A 17,227-nucleotide genomic window follows, 5' to 3' on the forward strand; every position below is an offset into this window, starting at 1 on the left:
GGCAGGTCCGTAATACTGTTAGAGAAGTTTAAAGCCGGATTTGGATACAAAAAGATTTCCCAAGCTTTAAACATCCCAAGGAGCACTGTGCAAGCCATCATTTTGAAATGGAAGGAGTATCAGACCACTGCAAATCTACCAAGACCTGGCCGTCTCTCTAAACTTTCAGCTCAGACAAGAAGACTGATCAGAGATGCAGCCAAGAGGCCCATGATCACTCTGGATGAACTGCAGAGAACTACAGCTGAGGTGGGAGAGTGTGTCCATAGGACAACAATCAGTCGTACACTGTACAAATCTGGCCTTTATGGAAGAGTGGCAAGAAGAAAGCCATTTCTCAAAGATATCCATAAAAAGTCTTGTCTAAAGTTTGCCACAAACCACCTGGGAGACACACCAAACATGTGGAAGAATGTGCTCTGGTCAGATGAAACCAAAATCAAACTTTTTGCCCACAATGCAAAATGATATGTTTGGCGTAAAAGCAACACAGCTCATCACCCTCAACACACCATCCTCACTGTCAAACATGGTGGTGGCAGCATCATGGTTTGGGCCTGCTTTTCTTCAGCAGGGACAGGGAAGATGGTTAAAATTGAGGGGAAGATGGATGCAGTCAAATACAGGACCATTCTGGATGAAAACCTGTTGGAGTCTGCAAAAGACCTGAAACTGGGACGGAGATTTATCTTCCAACAAGACAATGATCCCAAACATACAGCAAAATCTACAAAGGAATGGTTCACAAATAAACGTATCCAGGTGTTAGAATGGGCAAGTCAAAGTCCAGACCTGAATCCAATCGAGAATCTGTGGAAAGAGCTGAAAACTGCTGTTCACAAACACTCTCCATCCAACCTCACTGAGCTCGAGCTGTTTTGCAAGGAAGAATGGGCAAGAATTTCAGTCTCTCGATGTGCAAAACTGATAGAGACATACCCCAAGCGACTTGCAGCTGTAATCGCAGCAAAAGGTGGCTCTACAAAGTATTAACGCAAGGGGGCCCGAATAATTTTGCATGCCCCACTTTTCATTTTTTTTATTAGTTAAAAAAAGTTTCAAAAATCCAATAGATTTCATTTTAACTTCACAATTGTGTCCCACTTGTTGATGATTCTTGACAAAAAATTAAATTTTTATATTTTTATGTTTGAAGCCTGAAATGTGGCAAAAGGTTGAAAAGTTCAAGGGGGCCGAATACTTTCGCAAGGTACTGTAGATACTACATTCTATAGTTATATTCAGGAGCTTGGACTGTATGATATATGGCGGCTTAGGAAACCATTTTCTAAAGAATATTCTTGTTGCTCTAGCACCTATCAGACCTTATCAAGGATAGATATGTTCTTGGGTACAGACTCAGTTCTTTCCTGGGTCTCCGATATTCAATATATAAATGAGAGGTTTATCAGATCATTCATCTTTAGTAGTAACATTAGATAAACTAAAGCCTAAAATTATAACTGGCGGGTTCCTGCTTTTTGGGTTAAAGTTCCTCATCAGAGGGATTCAACGAGTCGGGCCTTAGTCATATTTTTTCGTATTAACGATAACTCGGCTTCACCACAGGTGGTATGGGACACCATGAAGGCATTTTTAATAGGAGTTTTGCCTAAAGCCATAAGCATTTATAAAAAAAAACAAGCTGGGAATGGGAATCACTGTTAGCAGCTGAGGCGCAGCAGAAAGAAGTTCAGTATACTCAGAGTCCTACTACCTCTAATCGTAGGGTCTGGAAGGATGCACAATTATTATATAAACAGACTTCTATGAATAAGGCTGCGCAGTCTGGCTTTTTGTCCAGATGTCGTAGTATCTAAGGGGGGAAAAAAAAAAAAAAAAAAAAAAAAAAGTAATAGCAAAATCTCAAGAAAATACTAAATTTATTTCTGATATTCGTATAGTAGGGGGGAGAGATTTCTCATAATCAGAAGGAAATAATGCGATCCTTTGTTAATTTTTATAGTAACATACCAAGACAAGACTTAGAGAATTTTTAGAACCATTAAAACTCCCCTCTCTTTCTGAAAATGATAAAGAAGAACTTGATGCCCCTCTGACATTGGGGGAGCTGGTGAAGGCAGTGCGAGAATGCCCAAATAAGGCCCTGGGTATTGATGGGTTACCTTTAGAATTATATAAACAACATGGGGAGGTTTTGCTTTCACAACTACTGAAGGTTCTTAATCAGGCTTTGGAATCATTCAAGCTTCCAGAATCTATGAGGGATGCTTGTATTATTGTACTACCAAGACCTGGAAAGGACCCTCTGTCCCCGGAATCTTACCGCCAATATCATTGTTGAATTTGGACGCTAAAATTCTAGCCAGGGTCCTGGCCACAAGACCAAGCAGCTATATGCAGGAACTGATTCATCCAGACCAAAGTGGCTTTATCCCAAAAAGGTCTACAGCTATTAATTTGAGGAGGCTTTTTCTGAATATGTAAATACCATTTGATAACCCTGGGAAGAGAGCGCTTTTGTCACTTGACGCTGCGAAAGATTTCGATAGCGTTGAGTGGACATACCTGGGTGATGGGCTTGTTTGGCCCAGAGGACAGGTTTATACGGTGGATTATGATGCTGTACTCTGCTCCAAGGGCATGCGTGCAAATAAATGGTATTATACAGAGGAACGAGATTTGGCCCTTGAACCATTGGCTGAGGCCATTCCACAAATCGGAATCTATTTGCAGATTTATTAGAGGAACGAGGAATGAAAAAATCTCCTGATGATGCACTAGTGTTCCTTGGGGATACAGAAGGTTCTTTAAGCTCTCCAATGTCACTAATAAAAAAAAAAAAAAAAAAAAAAAAAAATTGGATCATTTTCTTGATACGTTATTAACTGGGATAAATCAGTTATATTTCCCTTAGATAATCCTAGTTTTCCCAGGTTAAGAGAGGTTCCTCAAGTTAAAATAGTTTCATCATTTTAAATATGGACAACTTATCCCCTATCCTTAAATTCAAACCTAAGAGTACAGTGTGGACCAAGTTGCCATTATCGGTGGTGTGCCGAATAAATCTTATAAAGTGATACGGACCCCTCAATTGTTATACATACTCCATAATTCACTGATATGGATACCTCTTAAATTATTCAAAAAACAGAATCAATATTTCGAAGGCTATTATGGAAAGTTTTTCAATTAAGTTTTAAAAAATGTTTTAAAAGTTTTTAAAGTTATCAATTCTCCAGCGAGTAAGGGATGGGGGTGGATTAGCAGTACCGCAGCCAAAAACTTTCATAGCCTCCCAGCATCAGCATTTTGCAGGCTGGGGAGTAATGAATTTGGAGGACCCTATACACTTATGAATAGAGTTTGGAAGGAGCATAATGAAACTTGAAGAAGTCTCGAAATATTCCCCATTTTGGGGGAATAAGCAATAAAAAGAAATATGTAAATTGGAGGGATTTGAAAGCTGGTACTCTAAGGGGCTTCAATATATAGAACAGTTGTAATCGCATGTTTTACTCTCCTTTCAGGATTTGCAAGAATCCTTTCAATAGCCTTCTAGTAACTTCTTTAAATATTTACAACTATGGAACATGGTCCAATCTCAGTTTAAAGGGGAAAAGGTAGTGCTAAAACCTACGCCCACTTATAACATCATTAGCAGGGGTGATGGAAAAAAAAAGTGCTTGATCTCATCTCTATATGGCCAACTTATGAGACCATATCAGGATAATGATGTTAGCCTGGGTAGAACAGGGTGGGAGACAGACATAGGGGACATTTCAGATGATAATTGGGAATAATACTGAGAAGGGTACCCCTAGTTTCATTATCACCGGCACAATGCCTGACGCAATTATTCATAATATACAGGGTATATAGAACACCAGTTAAAACATTTAAGTGAGGCAGGCGTGATTCTCCGGAAAATCCTCAATGTCAAAATTCTCCAGCTGACTTATTACACATGATGTGGAACTGTCAAATACGGGCTAGATATCGACAAGAGGTGGTGAATACAATTAATGCTACATTTAATACAAATATTGATGAGATCCCTATCACGTTTACTGGGATACCTTGATGAGAAATGTTTTTTTCCCAGGGAGGTTATGATTCCAGTTACCAGATTATTGTTTATAATACGAAAGCTAATTGCTCTAAAGTAGATACCTCCGAGTGCTCCCCTCATTAGAGGACTGGCATCTTCAGGTTAATGAAAACATTCTTAAAAAACAACAAATTTACTGTAATAGGGGGGCACCCAATAACCTGATTAAATTATGGAAATTATGGTTATCGGACCCATGGTTAGCCCCAGTGTCACTAGCACTGGGGGATTCTGTATTGAGTGGTTAAACGAAGTATGGGATAGTAAATATGGTACTAGAAGGAAAAATCTGGGGTAGAGGGCTATACCAGAGGGCAGAAAAGAAAGTAACTAAATAAGTTGTCGGCAGAAGCAATCTTTTCCCTTGACAGATTTAGATAATTTTATAGTGGACACATTATGGATTTGTCCTCCGAGGTGTGCGTTTTACGTGTGTACGTTTGATTGTATATGTTATTATTTGTGTCTAAAGAGAAAAAAAAAATAAAAAAAATACAAAATATGTCTTGGAATGACCATCAGAAAGAATATTAGAAATGAGGAAATTATTTATTAGTTGTATAAAGAAACAAAAAGTTATAAAACATGCATTGACAATGTATTTTGGTCTGTAATATTGAAATGTTTAATAAATAAATATTAATAAAAAAAAAGGAACATGCAATGGGCACCATACTATAATACCCTAGTTTAGAGGGTCTACAACATGCCAGAAAATTACCTGCCTAACATACCACTGATTTTACAGAAAGGATGGTAGTGAACCTAATCTATAAAAGAAATGTGGTTTTATTTTAATAATTCACTTACCCTTGCTGCTCCATCAGTTAGTATTTCCAAGGCCTGAGACAGCTGGTGAAATAACTCGGCTGAAATGGCACAAATGAAGAAAGAAAAATTAGAGCGGTCGAACCATTTAGGTCAGTTCAGTAAGCCCCTGTTCACACCGGTGTGGCTTGGGATGCAACTTGCAACATATAGAGGTTGATTAACTAAAACTGGAGTGCGTAAAATCTGGTGCAGCGCTACATAGAAAACAGCTTCCAGGTTTAAGCCCCCGCTCACATCGGCACGATCGGACAGGTCAAATCGCATGTCAAAGCGGAGCATCCCAACCAGTGCGACGCCGACTTTGTGGCGCAGCACCGATTTCCAAATGCAGTTCCTGCACTACTTTTGGCAACTTTGGAGGTGATTTCAATAGACATCTGTGCATGAATCCACAGATGTCTTTCAAGTTGCCCCCGAAGTTGGACTGAAATGCAGCTTTGAAATTGTGCGAGTTCAGTTTTAGTAAATCAGCCCCACAAAGGCGCATTACAAGTGAAATCCGATTAAGTTTCATGGTGACCTTTCCAATCAGTTTGCCTCAAGAAAAAAAAATGTCTTGCACTATTCCGGTGCAACTCCTGTGAAGTTTCAGCTCTATATACTTCTACGTTAACTGACAATTCTTATAGGACTTTGCCAAGATAAGCATTCCCCCCCCCCTCCCCTCACCTCTCCTCCTAGGTCATCCCTGCTGCCTAAAAACTTCCCTCCCAAGCACATTCCATTTACACCCGAGTGTAGCAGAATCACATGTTCCTCCACACAAAGAGCCTGCCTTATGCACGACAAATACCCCAAAGTAGCTCAACAACCCTTTAAAGTGGTTGTAAACCCTTACAAACCACTTTGACCTACAGGTAAGCCTAGATTAAGGCTTACCTGTAGGTCCAAAAAATATCTCCTAAACCTATATGGTTTAGGAGATATTTGCCCGAAAACAGGCACCTTAGACAGCGGCGCGCAGGCGCACTGAGCGCGGCATTCTCAACGACGAAGCTGCCGCGCATTTCGGCTCCTGTGTGCATGCGCGGGAGTGACGTCATCGCGGCTTCGCCGAATGACAGCGGCGGAGCGGCGAGACCCACCAAGAAGATGGATGCGGCGGACTATAGGGGACAGCGGCGACTTCGCTGGCTCCTGTGTCAGGTAAGTGACACATAATGGACTACTATGCAATGCATAGTAGTCCATTATGCTTTGCCTTTGCAGGGAATGAAAGAGGAAGTAAACTCATCAGGGTTTACTTCCTCTTTAAGTCGTGGAACGTCACACATTTTTTTTTTGTGTGTGCTTTGGCGCAACTGTATCGCATTTTGACGCATGGCAAAACGCGTGCCTGCTAACCATGATTGAGGTGTCATCAACATTTCTGAAATGTGTAGCAAAGCTTGTGTTTTCTGTGCGGTGATGCAGTTTGTTCAGAAATGTGCAGATGTGAGCACAGACTAATTAACGACACCCCAATCAAGGGTAGCAGGTGCATGTTTTGCCAGGCTTTTGTTGCGTGCCAAAATGAGCTAAAGACTCGCCAAAATGCGCAACGCTTCTCGACTGAAAAAGGTTCCCGAATTACACTGGGGCATTTGTCGCACATAGGGCAACCCATTCACATGCACATTTACACATATAAAACATGTGCCAAAAAAAAAATAAAAAATAAAAAAAAAAACATAAGCGGAAATGCGTTTATGCTACACTCAGGTGTGAATGGAATGAATCTGTCCGGCTACGTCATTCATTCACAGTGCTCTGTGAATGGGAAACTAAAAGCTTGTAGTTTCAATGGACTACCAGGGCACTGCTGAGCGGTCTGGTAGTTCACTTATTTTTTCAGTGTGTATGTAGGAGCAGACAGGTACACTGAGAAGTCTGCAGGAGTCCTACATGGTACCAGTGCAATGCTTTACAGGCTCTAAGTAAAAAATAAATGCAATTTTTTTTACCTGCAAAAAAGATGTGCATTCATTTTTTATTTTCTTTTTAACCACTTCCCGACCGCCTCACGCAGATATACTGTGGAAGAAGGGCACATACAGGCAAACATACCTGTACGTTGCCCTTTAAGAGGCGGCTTCCGGGCCCGCTGGGAGCTCTGTGATCACGGGTCCCGCAGACTCGATGTCCGTGGGCATACCTGCAATCATCTCACGGTGAGGAAGAATGGTGAGATGCTAATGTAAACCAGCATCTCCCCGTTCTGCCTAGTGACACTGTCACCGATCAGCGCTCCCTGTATTCGGGAGCGGTGATCAGTGATGTGTCACACACAGCCCCTCCTCCCACAGTTAGAATCACTCCCTAGGACACACTTAACCCATACAGCGCCACCTAGCGGTTAACCCCTTCACTGCCAGTGACATTTTTACAGTAATCAATGCAATTTTTTAGCATTGATTGCTGTATTAATGGCAATGGTCCCAAAAATGTGTCAAAATTGTCTGATGTGTCTGCCACAATGTTGCAGTCCTGATAAAAATCGCTGATCACAGCCATTACTAGTAAAAATATATTTATATATAAAACCATCCCCTATTTTATAGACGCTATAACTTTTGCGCAAACCAATCAAAGTTAAAAAAACTGGAGTTAGTACTTACCGGTAACTCCTTTTCCGGTGGTCTTACAGGACAGCCCTTGAGAGATGGAGCTCCTCCCATCGACACAGGAAACATTGCCACAGTTCAAAAAGGTGGTCCCTCAGGTCCCTGGTCAGTCATTCACCAAGAACCGAAGGATGGAACTGCAAAACATATAAACCATAACAGGTAATAACATTAGTACATCACTATAATCGAATAAAGGGTGGGATCGTGCTGTCCTGGAAGACCACCGGAAAAAGGAGTTACCGGTAAGTACTAACTCCAGTTTTCCCAAGTGTTCTTCCAGGACAGCCCTTGAGAGGATCCCCAAGTACTTACCAGATTAGGGGGGGGGGGGGGGACCACGGCCTGGAGGACTTTCCTCCCAAAGGCCTGATCCTGACTAGACATTAGGTCCAGTCGGTAATGCCTTGTAAAGGTGGAAAAGCTTGACCATATGGCTGCTTTACATACCTGCTCCGGGGTGGCACCTGCCCAGGATGCAGACAACGCGCTTGTGGAGTGAGCTTTCACACCCTCAGGAGGATCTTTATTCAAGGCCTTATACCCCTCTGTTATAGCTAGTCTAATCCATCTAGCTATGTTTACTTTTGAAGCCTTTTGCCCCCTACACTGCCCGGAGAAAAAGGACAAAAAGGGAGTCAGAGATTCTGAAAGGATTTGTTACGTCTAGAATACACCTCCTCACGTCCAATAAATGAAAACCTTCTTTCTCATTTGCTGCATTTTGACAAAATGAGGGGAGGACAATATCTTGGGACCTATGGAAGCTAGATGCTACCTTTGGCAAGAACCCAGGGTCTGTCTTTAGAATGACTCTGTCTTCTAGGATCTGTAAAAATGGTTCCCTGATGGAAAGGGCTTGGATTTCACTGACCCTACGGGCTGAAGTGATTGCCACCAGGAGTACTGTCTTAAATGTAATAAGCCTTAGGGAGGCCTCTGAGATGGGCTCAAAGGGTGACCCCAAGAAAGCTTTTAGTACAACTGCTAAATCCCAGGATGGGACTTTGACTCTGACCGGCTTACGTCTAGCGACTGCCTTACAGAACATAGCGACAAAAGGATTTTCCTGTAAGCGTTCATCTAGGTACACACTTAAGGCAGCAATCTGTACCTTAATAGTACTTAGGGTTAATCCTTTGTTTACACCTTCCTGTAAAAACTGTAGAATATTAGCCGTATTTATGTCACGGCTATTCAGCCAGCTATTAAATTTTCTCCAGACTTTTTTGTAAATAGCCCTCGTGACTGGTTTGCGACTCTGTAGTAATGTCGCAATTACCTCATCTGTCAGGCCCTTACTGCTTAAGATTTCCTCCTCAGTAACCACGCCGAAAGCCTCAGCGTGGCCACCTGTGGATGATAAAGAGGTCCCTGCGACAGGAGGTCCTGTATGCAGGGAAGCCTTAAGCCGCGTACACACGGGCTGACTGTATGGCCAACTTAGTCCGTCAGACAATCCGACGGACAGTCCGTCCTACTTTCGAATGAACGGACTTGACCACACACGGATGTAAAACAGTCCGTCGAAAGTTTGCGCGATGACGTGTACAGCACGTACGACGGGACTAGAAATAGGAAGTCCAATACACAGCAATGCAACCTTTCGCCGTGTAAATCCTTTCTGAGCATGCGCCATACTTAGTCCGTCGAACTAGCCTACTCACGAGCGGATTGTCCGCTGAAACCAAAGTACGACGGACAATATTACGGAAATTCCGAAATACTTAGTCCGCCAGACTGCACGCTGAGAAAGTCCGCTGAAGCCCACACACGAGCGGACTGTCCGCTGAAATGTGTTTCGACGGACTAAGTTGGCCAGACAGTCCGCCCGTGTGTACGCAGCTTTAGAGGCGGACAGTCTGTCAATTGTAGCAACGTTGTGAACCATGGTCTCCTGAGCCAGAACAGTGCCACTAGAATCAAACAGGTTTTTTCTGTGAGGAATCTTGCTAGGACCCTCGGAATGAGATGAAGAGGGGGAAATGCATAAGCCAGACTGAAAGTCCATGGAGTTTGCAAGGCATCTACAGCAAGGGGCTGATCTCCTGGGTTTAGCGAGCAAAAATTGGGAACCTTTGCATTCTCTTTGCTCGCAAAAAGGTCTACTTCCGGTTTTCCCCAGTGAGTCGTTATAAGATTGAATGCCTCTGGGTGCAAGGACCATTCTTGGTTCGAAACTTTTTGTTGACTCAAGAAGTCCGCCGTACTGTTCAGCTCCCCTTTCAGGTGTACTGCAGAAATGGATTCCAGATTGGCTTCTGCCCACTGAAAAATGCGTCTGGCTACCAACATCAAACGAGGACTTCTGGTACCTCCTTGTTTGTTTATGTATGCTACAGCCGTCATGTTGTCTGAACGGACTTGTAGATGGTGACCCTGTATTATGGGCTGAAAGGCTAAAATAGCCCTCAGGATTGCTGTTAGCTCCTTCCAATTGGAAGAGAAACATTTCTCTTCCGGGGTCCACTTGTCCTGGACCCAGCTCGAGCCTAGGTGGGCTCCCCAGCCCCAGCTGCTCGCATCCGTTGTCAGTGTTGAAGTGATAGGAAAGACCCAATGAACCCCTTTGTTTAGGTTCTCCCTGTCCTTCCACCACCAGAGGGAGCGTTTTATCTTTGATGGGATCGATACCCTCCTCCTCCAGATCTCTGCCCTTTAAAGCGGTTCTTCACCCTAAAAGGGAAGTTCCGCTATTCTGATCCCTCCCCCCCTCCGGTGCCACAATCGGCACCTTTCGGGGGGGAGGGGGGTGCAGTTACCTGGATTATCTGCACACACTTCCGGCCAGACCGCCGCAGACGCCCCCCCCCCCCCCCCCGTTGTGTTCTGGGAAACACACAGTTCCCAGAGACACAGCGGGGGACCATAAGAGACGCGCAGCGCGACTCGCGCATGCGCAGTAGGGAACCGGGCAGTGAAGCAGTCATGCTTCACTTCCCAATCCCCTGACAGAGGATGGCGGCGGTGGCAGCAGCGAGACGAGCGATCGCTCGTTATCTGCCGCCGACATCGCTGGAACAGGTAAGTGTGATTTTATTAAAAGTCAGCAGCTGCAATATTAGTAGCTGCTGGCTTTTAATATTTTTTTTTTTTTTTTTTTTTTTTTTTTTTTTTTTAGGTGCAGCTCCTCTTTAATTGTTCCAACAGAAATCCCTGAAGGTCTCTTTGGTGGAACCTGGCCCATTGTGCGGCTGGAATGGCTGCCGTCATAAGACCTAAAACAGACATTACTTCCCTCACCATACATTTGGGGCTGCATTGAAGAAAAGATGTTCTCTGCCACAGATTCAAAATCTTTTCTTCCGGCAGTATCATTTTCTGATCTACAGACTTGATCCAGTAACCCAAATACAGGATCTCCTGCGTTGGGGTTGTATTTCTCCCGACTGACAATCCACCCTAATCGACTCAGGCTGAGTTGAGTCAACTCCAGATCCTGAGAAAGAAGACTCTCCGAGTGTGCTGTTAGAAGCAGGTCGTCTAGATAGGGAATAATCGAGACTAATTGAAGTCTCAATGGAACTAGTGCCTCTCCGAGAACCTTGGTAAAGATTCTCGGGGAGAATGATGGACCGAAGGGGAGCGCTCTGCACTGAAAATTGTAAATTTTTGTGTCTATCTGTACTGCCATCCGAAGGAATTTTTGGCATTCCTCCCTTATTGGAATATGCAGATAAGCATCCCTTAGATCCAGGGTAGCCATAAATATCTCTTTCTGGAGAAGATTCTTTATGGAATAAATGGACTCCATCTGAAATCTCTTGTAACGGATGGAGCGATTCAGTGGTCGGAGGTTCATAATTAGTCTGAACCTCCCTGACGGCTTTTTTACCACGAAAATGTGTGAGTAAAAACCGTCTCCTTGTTCCTGAATAAGGACTGGTGTCAATACCTCTTGATCCACCATTTCCCCTATCAGTAAAGTTAAGGCCCTGGCCTTTTCTGAGTGACTTGGAAGTTTTGTCAACAAAAACTTTGAGGGAGGGCTGCTGTGAAATTCCAGCGCGTGACCCCTTTTTATTATATTTAAGACAAACTCGTTCGAGGTTGTCTCTTCCCACTGTGGAAGAAATTAGCTTAATCTTCCTCCCACAGGAACCCTGACGTCACTGGGGTTTGGGGTCCTGATTGGTCCTGATTAAACAGTATGCCCCCTTTCCTTTTCCCCTTATGTCCCGACCAATGCTTTGTGGGGGTTGAACTCTTCTCTGTGTTAGAGGGTTCCTTAAAGGGACGAAAAATTTCTTTTAAAATTTTTCTTTTTTGCGGGAAAGGTTTTCTTTTTCTCTGCCGTCCTTTCTAAGGTGGAATCTAACTCAGGCCCGAAGACTAAGTCTCCTGTAAAAGGGACGCTGCACAGGTGGGTTTTAGACGCCGTGTCTCCCCCCCAAGTTTTCATCCATACTGACCTCCTTGCTGCCACTGAAAGTGCTGCTGACTTAGCCGTAAATTTTACGGAGTCCGTGGAGGCGTCAGAGATGAAACTAGTGGCCTTAAAGAGGAAGTAAACCCTGATGGGTTTACTTCCTATTTTTTTCCCTGCAAAGGTAAAGCATAATGGACTACTATGCATCGCATAGTAGCTCATTATGTGTCACTTACCTGACACAGGAGCCAGCGAAGTCGCCGCTGATCCCTGTAGTCCGCCGCATCCATCTTGCTGGTGGCGTCTCGCAGCTCCGACCAATGACAGCGGCGAAGCCGCAATGACGTCACTCCCGCGCATGCGCACGGGAGTCGCGTCTCGCAGCTCCGACGCTGCCATTCGGCGAAGCCGCGATGACGTCACTCCCGCGCAAGCGCATGGGAGTCGACAAATTAGGCAAATCCATTCTTGGACTTGCCGCATTTAGTGCGCCTGCGCGCCGCTGTCTTTCGGGCAAATATCTCCTAAACCATATAGGTTTAGGAGATATTGCTTGGACCTACAGGTAAGCCTTAATCTAGGCTTACCTGTAGGTCAAAGTGGTTTGAAGGGGTTTACTTCCTCTTTAAAAAGCATAGGGAAGGATTTCAAAAGCTCCCCCCTAGGAGTGCCTGCTTTTAGATGTTCCTGCAGTTGTGACAACCAGAACTCAAGGTTTCTAGCTACACAAGAAGTGGCTAGAGCTGGTTTTAAGCCTGCCATAGAGGCATCCCAGGCCCTCTTTAAGACCATGTCTGTTCTCCTGTCCATTGGATCTTTCAGATGGCCCATATCCTCAAAGGCCAGATCAGCCTGCTTTGAGACTTTGGACAGAGGGGCGTCTAGTTTAGGATTTTTATTCCAGACCGCCTCTGGGCTCTCATCAAAAGGGAACCTTCTCTTAAAGGGAATTAGGAAAGAAAACCTTTTTATCCAGGTCAGACCACTCCTTAACCACTTGCCGACCGCCGCATGACGATGTACGTCGACAGAATGGCACGGGCAGGCATATGGGTGTACCTGTACGTCCCTGCCTTCCCGCGGGTGGGGGGCCCGATAGGGCCCCCCCCCCGGTGCCAGCGGCGGTCGGTATCCGCTCAGGAGCAATCCGGGATGAGGGGGCGGCCATTCGTTCATGGCCACTCCCTCGCGATCGCTCCTGACGAATGGAAGTGAAGCGTGACATCACTTCCTCTCCTGTAATGTAAACACAGGCAGAGGAAGTGATGTAATCTCTCCTCCGTGTCGGTATTTTTCGTTCCGGCACCGAGGAGAGAGGATCGGTGAGTTGCACCAACACTACACAATACAGTAGAACATGCCAGGCACACTCTCACCCCCCCCCTTCACCCCCCAATCACCCCCCCAATCACCCCTGCACCCCCGGTCACACCAATTGCATTTTTTTTTTTTTTTTTTTTTGCATTGGTGTCATTTGTGACTGTAATAACTGTTAGGGCAGTTAGGGTTAGCCCCCTTTAGTTCTAAGGTACCCCCCTAACCCCCCCAATAAAGGTTTAACCCCGTGATCACCCCCCGTCGCCAGTGTCACTAAGGCTGGGTTCACATTGCAGCGGTTTATGAGAACGGATGTGATTCGCACCGCACTGCAGTGCAAATCACATCCGATCTCTGTGCGATTCGAGTTCAGCCATATAGATAGTATGGCTGAATTCGCGTCGCACCCGCCGCAGACTCGCACGGGACCCTTTTTTTGGTCCGCAGCAGAATCGGATCGCATGGGTGTTCACACCATGCGATCAGATTCCTGTCCGAGTTTGCAGATCGCACTGCGATATGCGAACTGATCTGGGGGTGTCATTAACATTTCACTGACACTCCCAGCAGTTCGCATAGGGCAGTGTGATGCGGGAACCCGCCGCAGATTTGTGGCGTTCCCGCATCGCTCCAGTGTGAACCCAGCCTAATAAGCGATCGTTTTTCTGATCGCTGTATTAGTGTCACAGGTGACGCTAGTTAGGCAGGTAGGCATTTAGGTTCGCCGCAGCTTTTTATAGCGCCAGGGACCCCCATATACTACCGCATAAAGCCCCCTGATTGCCCCCTAGTTAACCCTTTCACCAGTGATCACCATATAACTGTTACAGGTGACGCTGGTTGGTTAGTTATTTTTTTATAGTTTCAGGGCACCCGCCATTATTACCTAATAAAGGTTTAACCCCCTGATCACCCGGCGGGTGATATAAGTTTGAGGGTCAGATAAGGTCTGCGTCGCCCCAGGCAGCGTCAGGTTAGTGCCAGTACCGCTAACACCCACGCGCAAAGCATACACCTCCCTTAGTAATATAGTATCTGATCAGATCTATATTAGCGTCGCCAGCAGTTTAGGTTTCCCAAAACGCATTGTTAGCGGGATCAGCCCAGATACCTGCTAGCACCTGCGTTTAGCCCCTCCGCCAAGCCCAGCCCAGCCCACCCAAGTGCAGTATCGATCGATCACTGTCACTTACAAAACACAACACACATAACTGCAGCGTTTGCAGAGTCAGGCCTGATCCCTGCGATCGCTAACAGTTTTTTTTGTAGCATTTTGATACAGTCGCTGACAGCCTAGGTGCTTTTTTACCTGGGAGTCTCACTAGTGTACCCCTAAATTTAGGGGTGTCTACTTTCCAAAATGGGGTCATTTGGGGGGGGGGGGGGGGTTTGTGCCATCTTGGCATTTTATGGCCTTCAAAACTGTAATAGGTAGGAGGGAGTGAAGTCAAAAATGTACGCCCTTAGAAAGCCTGAAGGCGGTGCTTGGTTTTCGGGGGCCCCGTACGCGGCTAGGCTCCCAAAAAGTCCCACATATGTGGTATCCCCGTACTCAGGAGAAGCAGCAGAATTTATTTTGGGGTGTCATTTCACATACGCCCATAGCATGTGTGAGCAATATATCATTTAGTGACAACTTTGTGAAAAAAAAAAAAAGTTTGTAATTTTCCCGCAACTTGTGGCAAAATATTAAATATTCCATGGACTCAACATGCCTCTCAGCAAATAGCTTGGGGTGTCTACTTTCTAAAATGGGGTCATTTGTGGGTGTTTTGTGCCATCTTGGCATTTTATGGCCTTCAAAACTGTGATAGGTAGTGAGGAGTGAAATTACAAATGTACGCCCTTAGAAATCCTGAAGGCGGTGCTTGGTTTTTGGGGCCCCGTACGCGGCTAGGCTTCCAAAAAGTCGACCACATGTGGTATCCCCGTACTCAGGAGAAGCAGCAGAATGTATTTTGGGGTACAATTCCACATATAACCATGGCATGTGTGAGCAATATATCATTTAGTGACAACTTTGTGTAAAAAAAAAAATTAAAAAAAAATTATTTTTTGCCATTATTCAATCGCTTGAGGCAAAAAAATAAAATATTCAATGGGCTCAACATGCCTCTTATCAATTTCCTTAGGGTGTCTACTTTCCAAAATGGGGTCATTTGGGGGGGTTTTGTACTGCCATGCCATTTTAGCACCTCAAGAAATGAGATAGGCAGTCATAAACTAAAAGCTACGTAAATTCCAGAAAACGTACCCTAATTTGTAGATGTGACAACTTTTGCGCAAACCAATAAATATACAGTTATTGACTTTTTTTACCAAAGACATGTGGCTGAATACATTTTGGCCTGAATGTATGACTAAAATTGAGTTTATTGGATTTTTCTAATAACAAAAAGTAGAAAATATCATTTTTTTTCTAAATTTGCCGTCTTTTTACGTTTATATTGCAAAAAATAAAAATAGCAGAGTCAGTCAAATACCTTTAAAAGAAAGCTCTATTTGTGGGAAAAAAAGGACGCAAATTTTGTTTGGGTACAACATTGCATGACCACGCAATTACCAGTTAAAGCAGCGCAGTGCCAAATTGTAAAAAGACCTCTGGTCATTGACCAGCAAAATGGTCCGGTCTGAAAGTGGTTAAGGACAAGGTCAGAAAGCACCTTATGTATCGGGAAAACCCTTGCTTTCTTTTTCCCCCAGAGCCTCATACATCTTATCATGTCTGGATAACTGAGTTTCTTCCTCCTCAATTTCCAGCGTATCATAGATAGCGCCCATTAGCTCATCTACTTCCTCAAGAGACAGTCTATACTTTGAGGCTTTAGATGTTGCTTGATCCTCTTCCCAATCAGAATCTGCGTCAGAGGAATCAGGGCTAATCAACGTGGAGCTAGGCTCCCTGACCATACGGGGCTCCTCTGAGCTGGGTGTTGTAAAGCATGGTGAGGAGGAGATTGCAGTTCTATTAGTGGAGGCAGCTGAGCCTACATCAGTGATTAACTCCCGGAGGGACTTAAAGGTCGACACCATTTCCTCTATAAAGGAGCCCAAAAATTTAGCTAAGGGGGAATCTGCCTCAGATTTAAGCAAGCTTGCAATGCATTGCTTGCATAGGGCTTTGTTAGAGCCAGAGGACAACCTATTCCCACAATTAGGGCACTTTTTGCGGCCTGCCTTATCTTCCTTTGGTAGCTCTTTAGCCTGCAAACAAGAAGACAAACAATTTTTTAGCGTCAGCTCCATGTCCCTCCTTAGAATCACCACCAACTGCATACATCCTTAACTGTGAGTTAACCACCACCGTGGGGTACTACAGATCCCAGCCTACAAACACCACCACTCCTTAAACCACCAGAGTAATAGCATGTCCAGCAGTCTACCTGGGATTGGCTGGTGCCTGCCTCCGCCGGAGTGTCCTGGGGAATAGCCTCCATGGTCCCCCTCTGCCGCTCCGGATCCCTCCGCTAGTCCTGTATCGCTGGACGCTGGTCGGGACTGCACAGGCACAGCGCTGGCTCTCCCTCTCCTCCTTGTACCCTAGAGACCCGGAAGTCTCGGCACACAGTAATGGCGCGGTTCCGTCAGAAATGACGCTCGGCGTCTCCGACCCCACCGCAACAAGGAGCTGAGATGGAAGGTTCCACTCACCGCTCCTGGGGAAAACCGGCGTCATTCTGATCCTAGCCACCTCGGCACTGGAAGGAGGAGGGTAACGGGTCTGCTCCGATTCAGCTGGACGGTACCCGAGCCACAAACAAACAGGTATGGACCATCTGCAGCCAACCAGGACCCGGTCCCTTATAGCTTACAGGTTCTCAGGCAGCCCCTGAGAGGGGCCTCCAGGTTCCTGGCAACATGTTCCTCAGACGGAGGAAACACAAATGACTGACCAGGGACCTGAGGGACCGCCTTTTTGAACTGTGGCAATCTGTTTCCTGTGTCGATGGGAGGAGCTCCATCTCTCAAGGGCTGTCCTGCAAGAACACTTGGGAAATAATGCTTTTTTTCAAAATTGTCTCTATTTTTTTGTTT

At 45.1% G+C, this 17,227-nt stretch overlaps 1 protein-coding gene across 1 annotated transcript in view; it reads right to left on the minus strand.

The window, feature by feature from the left end:
* Positions 1–17,227, minus strand: part of DNAJC17 (DnaJ heat shock protein family (Hsp40) member C17) — a 113,080-nt gene that overhangs the window by 89,195 nt on the left and 6,658 nt on the right. The window contains exon 3 of the mRNA XM_077464908.1: positions 4,883–4,941. Within this exon, the coding sequence (XP_077321034.1) occupies positions 4,883–4,941 (59 nt within the window). The remainder of the gene's footprint in view (positions 1–4,882; positions 4,942–17,227) is intronic.

This window comes from Lithobates pipiens, unplaced genomic scaffold, assembly GCF_037356315.1.
Source record: "Lithobates pipiens isolate NorthernLeopardFrog02 unplaced genomic scaffold, aLitPip1_a1.2 Scaffold_30, whole genome shotgun sequence".
Lineage (NCBI taxonomy): Eukaryota > Metazoa > Chordata > Amphibia > Anura > Ranidae > Lithobates > Lithobates pipiens.